This window comes from Lathyrus oleraceus, chromosome 1 (assembly GCF_024323335.1).
Source record: "Lathyrus oleraceus cultivar Zhongwan6 chromosome 1, CAAS_Psat_ZW6_1.0, whole genome shotgun sequence".
NCBI classification, from domain to species: Eukaryota; Viridiplantae; Streptophyta; class Magnoliopsida; order Fabales; family Fabaceae; genus Lathyrus; species Lathyrus oleraceus.
The window spans coordinates 446008124-446013517 of record NC_066579.1 but is presented as its reverse complement, the minus strand read 5'-3'; the positions used below and the strand labels follow the sequence as shown (position 1 = coordinate 446013517).

At 35.2% G+C, this 5394-nt stretch overlaps 2 protein-coding genes across 2 annotated transcripts; one reads left to right on the top strand and one right to left on the bottom strand.

The window, feature by feature from the left end:
* Window positions 1-546: 546 nt before the first annotated feature.
* Window positions 547-1691, top strand: LOC127082277 (stress-related protein). The gene is made up of 2 exons (XM_051022517.1): window positions 547-834; window positions 926-1691. The coding sequence occupies exons 1-2, from the start codon at window positions 790-792 to the stop codon at window positions 1532-1534; spliced, it is 654 nt and encodes a 217-aa protein (XP_050878474.1). The 5' UTR covers window positions 547-789; the 3' UTR covers window positions 1535-1691.
* A 399-nt stretch (window positions 1692-2090) lies between these two features.
* Window positions 2091-4000, bottom strand: LOC127082270 (pentatricopeptide repeat-containing protein At4g21705, mitochondrial). Its single transcript, XM_051022511.1, has 2 exons — window positions 3573-4000; window positions 2091-3460 (listed from the first exon to the last, which is right to left on the bottom strand). Exons 1-2 carry the CDS (start codon window positions 3813-3815, stop codon window positions 2216-2218), a joined length of 1488 nt encoding a protein of 495 aa, XP_050878468.1. The 5' UTR covers window positions 3816-4000; the 3' UTR covers window positions 2091-2215.
* Window positions 4001-5394: the final 1394 nt, after the last annotated feature.

Below are 5394 nucleotides of genomic sequence, written 5' to 3'. Positions count from 1 at the left end.
TCACATATGTTACTAATTGTTTAAGCAAAAGATTTATTTGATTCAATTGATTTCTCTATAGCTAAGAGTGAAGATTTTGGTTCCTTTGTATTATAATAAAAAAAAATACACATAGATTTACTATCAATTGTTCCATAAGAAGGAGTTAGACATCACTTAAGTGGCGATCGAGAGGTTTCCTTTCATGATTTTTTTTCCACATTAGGAATTACAAATACTTAAAAACATATTATTTAAAAGAAATAATTAAAATTATTTTTTGTTAAAAATAATAATTTTATTTTGAGAGTGCAATATAATATGCTTTAAAAAATTATTTTTAAATTATATATATCTTGAAAAGTTTCATATTTTAAAATTAATTACTTTCAAAATCATTGTAAAATTCAAAATTGAAATTATTATCTCGGTTGACTATATATTGTTGCTAGTAAGCAACTTTTGTCGAGAAATATTATGAGGCTATTGTCAATAGAAATGAAAAAGAAAACAACTTAAAAAGTTGGTCTAAATAAATTTCATAAAAAAAAAAGTATTGAATGATATTCTAATAACTTAACGAAGAAGAAAAAATAGAAGTCTTTGTTTAGCATAGTAAGAAAATATACGCGTTTTTCTTTCGCTTTCTTAGCACAACCATTCGTTTTTTCCCTTACCCTAAATTTGCGCCTATTCCCACGACGTCATTTTCCCTTTCATATAAAACCCAATCCAACCTCACCATTTTTCTCATTCCCAAAATTCCCCTGAAACCTAAACCACAAATCATCACCGATCAATTGTCCGATCATGGCCGCCGAAGCTCAAGCCGAATCTCAACCTCAACAGAAACCGGTAAATCTCTCTTTTCTCTTCTCTCTCGTCGTTTTATTTATGTTAATTTAGGGTTCTAAGTTTTTTTTTCTTCAATTGAATTTGATTTAAGGCTGAGGAAAAGATTAACAATAATCAAGATGTGCAACAACTGAAGTATCTCCAATTCGTGCAATTCGCAACGATTCATGCCTTGATGCGATGCGCGATCCTCTATTCCTACGCGAAAGAACGTTCCGGTCCACTCAAAACCGGTGTTGATACCGTTGAAGAAGCCGTTAAGACCGTCGTCGGTCCAGTCTACGACAAATTCCATCAAGTTCCCGTGGAGCTTCTCAAATACGTTGATCGCAAGGTCGATGAGTCCGTTTCTGAACTGGATCGTCATGTTCCTACTAACGTCAAGAATGTTTCAACTCAAGCACGATCTGTTGTGACCGAAGTCCGCCGTGCCGGAGTTGTTGTGTCGGCTTCTGGATTGGCAAAAACTGTTTACTCGAAGTATGAGCCTAAGGCGGAATTGTGCGCTGTGTCTGCGTGGAAGAAGTTGAATCAGCTTCCGCTTTTTCCTCAGGTGGCTAACGTGGTTTTGCCAAAAGCTGCTTATTGTACTGAGAAGTATAATGAAGCTGTGGTTTTAAGTGCGGAGAAAGGTTACAGGGTTTCTGCTTATCTTCCGTTGGTTCCTACTGAGAAGATTGCTAAGGTCTTTGCTGCTTAAACAATGCTGCTTTCGATTGCAATTGATTGTGCTTTCCATAAGTTGTATGTTTGGTTTTATTTTAACTTTCTAGTTGTAATTAGAAAGTAAACTTTTTTCAGTTTCGGGTGTGGATCTGGGAATCATGATCTATAAAAATATACATTGAAAATCTTAAGATTCGTATGCGTTTTTTATTACTATCAACTGCAATATTGTTTTGTTTAATGAAGCTTCATGATGCTTATCTTGGTAGATGAAAATAAAAATTGAAAGTGAAAGAAATTTGGATCCACTATCAATAGAAGATTTGTTTGTGTAGATAAAGTATGGGATATGGTTTTATATAATTTAAGAATTACATAAACTATCATTTAGATGCTTTACTGAATGTTCTGGAAATAAGTGAAGGAGATTTTTAGATTTTAAGCAAAATCACAACTTTGAGAGAACACTGCTGGGAGCTGGTTTTCCTCTGCATATGCAACACTACTTTACTGGGTTTGTAAGATTTGCTGTACCATTAACAAATTAACAAATATGATTTCACAAAGAGAGAAATGGAGTTGCAAGTATATATCATGGAAGGTGCACCTAATATCATGGAATGCCATAAATTTAACTAAAGTTAGTCATGCACCGGGCAAAACTGTTTCGCACGAAACGCCGGAATTTGCCAAAGAATATCATGTGAAAGTATGTTTACAAATTTTCTGCTTTTCTCATATTGATAATTTCTATAGTTTTTTTGGTTTCCTTAATGTTATCTTTTTTCATGCGCTCCAAGACCCCGTCTACTTCTTTATCAGCTCGTACATAAGCCTTCATCAGGGCATGATACATATGTATATTCTTTTGGACATTTTCCAATAAGCTCACCAAAGCTTCTGCATCTTCAACACAAGCATTATCACCAATCCAATTATGTAGAGCCGCAATCACCCTAGGGTTAGGCTTCCATTTTTTATTTTCCGAAAACAAAGAGAGGGCAATTTTCAAGCACCCAAATGCTTTCTCTATCTCACCCTTATGCAAGTATCGACTTGCGACTAGAGCCCAAGAATTTGGGTTAGTGGCCTTCTCCTTGTTCCATAAATCTTCTAGTATGGCTTCTGCTCTCTCGGGAAAATCTTTTTCAGAGTACCCAACGATTACCACATTAGGAACTCCCAAATCATAACAGTTACCAGAGTATTCCCATTCCTTGAGTATTTTATCAGCTTCATCAAACTCCTCAAGCTTTACCAGAGATTCTAACATGGTTATAAAATCTCTGTTTATGCACCTCTTGCAAGCATTTTTCTCCATCTCCCATAGTCTTAAAACCTCATTCTTTTTACCTAGACGAGCATAAAGAGAGATAAGATGGTTGTAACCCTCTCCATCTTTGTCCTCTAGCCTCGCCTCACATTTCCTCAGAGCATCAATTGCTTCACCTGAAAGCCCCACTTTTATATAGAAATTCGCCACAACAGAATAAGTGTTCCAGTCCATCACAATGTGTGGTTGATTCTCCATCTCTTTCAATATCGTCTTCATTCCTTCAATATCAGACCTCACACCATGAGAATTTATACAAATCCTATAGCTAAAGTTGTCTGGTAAAACATGGTTTTCCTTCATCTCAGACAGCACACCAGCAACATTCTCATGCTGTCCGATATTTGTGTATAGACACATAATGTTATTGTAAGTTAGAGGCGACAAAGCAAACCCCAACTCCTTCATTTTCTTCAAATGAGATAGAGACTTATCAACGTGGCGCTGACGTACATAGCAATTCAAAAGAGCACCATATGTCTTCTCATTTCTGTCTTGTTTCTTCAAGCTATTAAAATAGGTTTCTGCAGAAACAAATCCATGAACCTTGCCAATAAGATCCAAATGCACAGCATGTTCAACTGAGGAAAATATGCACACACCGTTCTTATTCATCCACTCAGATACCTGTACCCATTACGCAACATAGTCAAAACCACTATAAAAAAAAGAAGCATCTTTAGGGTTTCATTTTGAAATTATGCTACTTATAGAATTTAGAAGGGGGGAATTTGAAAACCTGGAGAGCTTGAGTGAACCTACTACGCTTGCGAAGATCACGAACGATGCGCTGAAGCTCACCGACACTGACCTTGTTCCCATTGAAGACCCAATCGTCGAGCTGAGGAATGACGCTTGTGGTTGGATTTCCGAGGGGGCTGATTTTGGAGTAGAGACTCGGTTTCTTGGTCCTGCTGGTGTAGTATGATCTGTTTCTGCTTCCGATGTCCGTCGCAATGCTGCGAAGGAGCTTCCAGTTCATGGTTATGGCTGCGGTTGCTAGGGTTTATCTTTCTGTTCGGTGGTAAGAAGTTGCAGAAGCGCTGGAAGATGGAGATGAAATTGAGTCTCAGTGATGCCTCAGTTTCGGGCCGTAATTTTTTGAAAGGGGTACTACCAGAAAAAATTTAACTCCACCCACATAACTTTAGGATGGAATGAAATATACGAAAGAGTGAAATAGAATAAACTTAAATTATATTGTTTGAATTAATTAAAAATAAATGAATTATTTTATTTTTTATTTTTTATTCTCTCAGATTTGAACGTAATGATAAAATTATTTTATTCAATAATGAAATACACAAATAATAGAATCCGTTTTCTTTATTTCTATATTCTCCACCATTATATATTGTTCGCAGTATTCTATCCAAACATATATTTACATGTCATCCCAAATATAAAAAACACCTCTTCACTTTTTTTTATAAATATTTTACTATGAAAAACTAAGTAAAACATAAAAAAAATCTGATAAGAGACGTATTTTTATCGAGTTATTTTAATCTAGTGAGTTTTTGTCCGATTTTTGAAATATTCGTTGTGTGATTTTTGTTTATCGAAAATTTTAAAAATTTGATATCTAGATATTTTTTCATACCTAAAAATTTAATAGTTATATAAGCATATGTTCTCCTTAAATGCGTTTGAGATGAATGACTCTCCTATAAATTTTACAAAGTTTTTCTCCACTAACTTGATATATTTTACTTACATGTTTTATATGAACGTTTTGATATTTTTAATCGAATTAAGAATGGGAACCCCTCAAGGGCCCTATATGCTCCAATTGATAGACATCAACCACCACTTCAGAGAAATGACGCTCCGATCTTCACTTTCTTTAATTATGGAAAACCGGATCATATGGCTAAGAAATGCAAGAGCAGGCCTAAACCTGTTGGCTCTAATGCACTGGTTAACCTGATTGATGAGCAATTCATTGCTATGATCACTGAAATCAACATGGTTGGTGAAAGTGATGGTTGGTGGATAGACAATGGCGCCTCACGTCATGTCTGTTATGATCGTGCCACGTTCAAGACATACATGAATGCTGAAGATAAGAAAGTGATGTTGGGAGATGCTCAAACCACTAATGTGGCTGGAATTGGAGATATTGAGTTGAACCTCATCTCAGGAAAGACTTTGATCTTGAAGGACGTCACGCATGTTCCTGAAATTAAGAAGAATCTTGTTTATGGTTTTCTTTTAAATAAGACAGGGTTTAGTCAGTCTATTGGGGCAGATTTCTACACCATCACTAAGAATGGTATTTTTGTTGGGAAATGGTATGCCACTGATGGCATGTTTAAGTTGAATGTTGAATTGAATAAAATTTCTCCTTCTGTTTACTCTTTTTGTGATTTTAATATTTGGCATGCTAGACTTTGTCATGTTAATAAGTGAATTATTTCTAATGCAAGCAACTTGGGCCTAATCCTTAAATTAAATGTCAATTATTCAAATAAATGTGAATATTGCAGTCAAGCTAAAATAACTAAGACTTCGTATAAATCAATCATTAAAGAATCTGATCCCCTAGATCTTATACACTC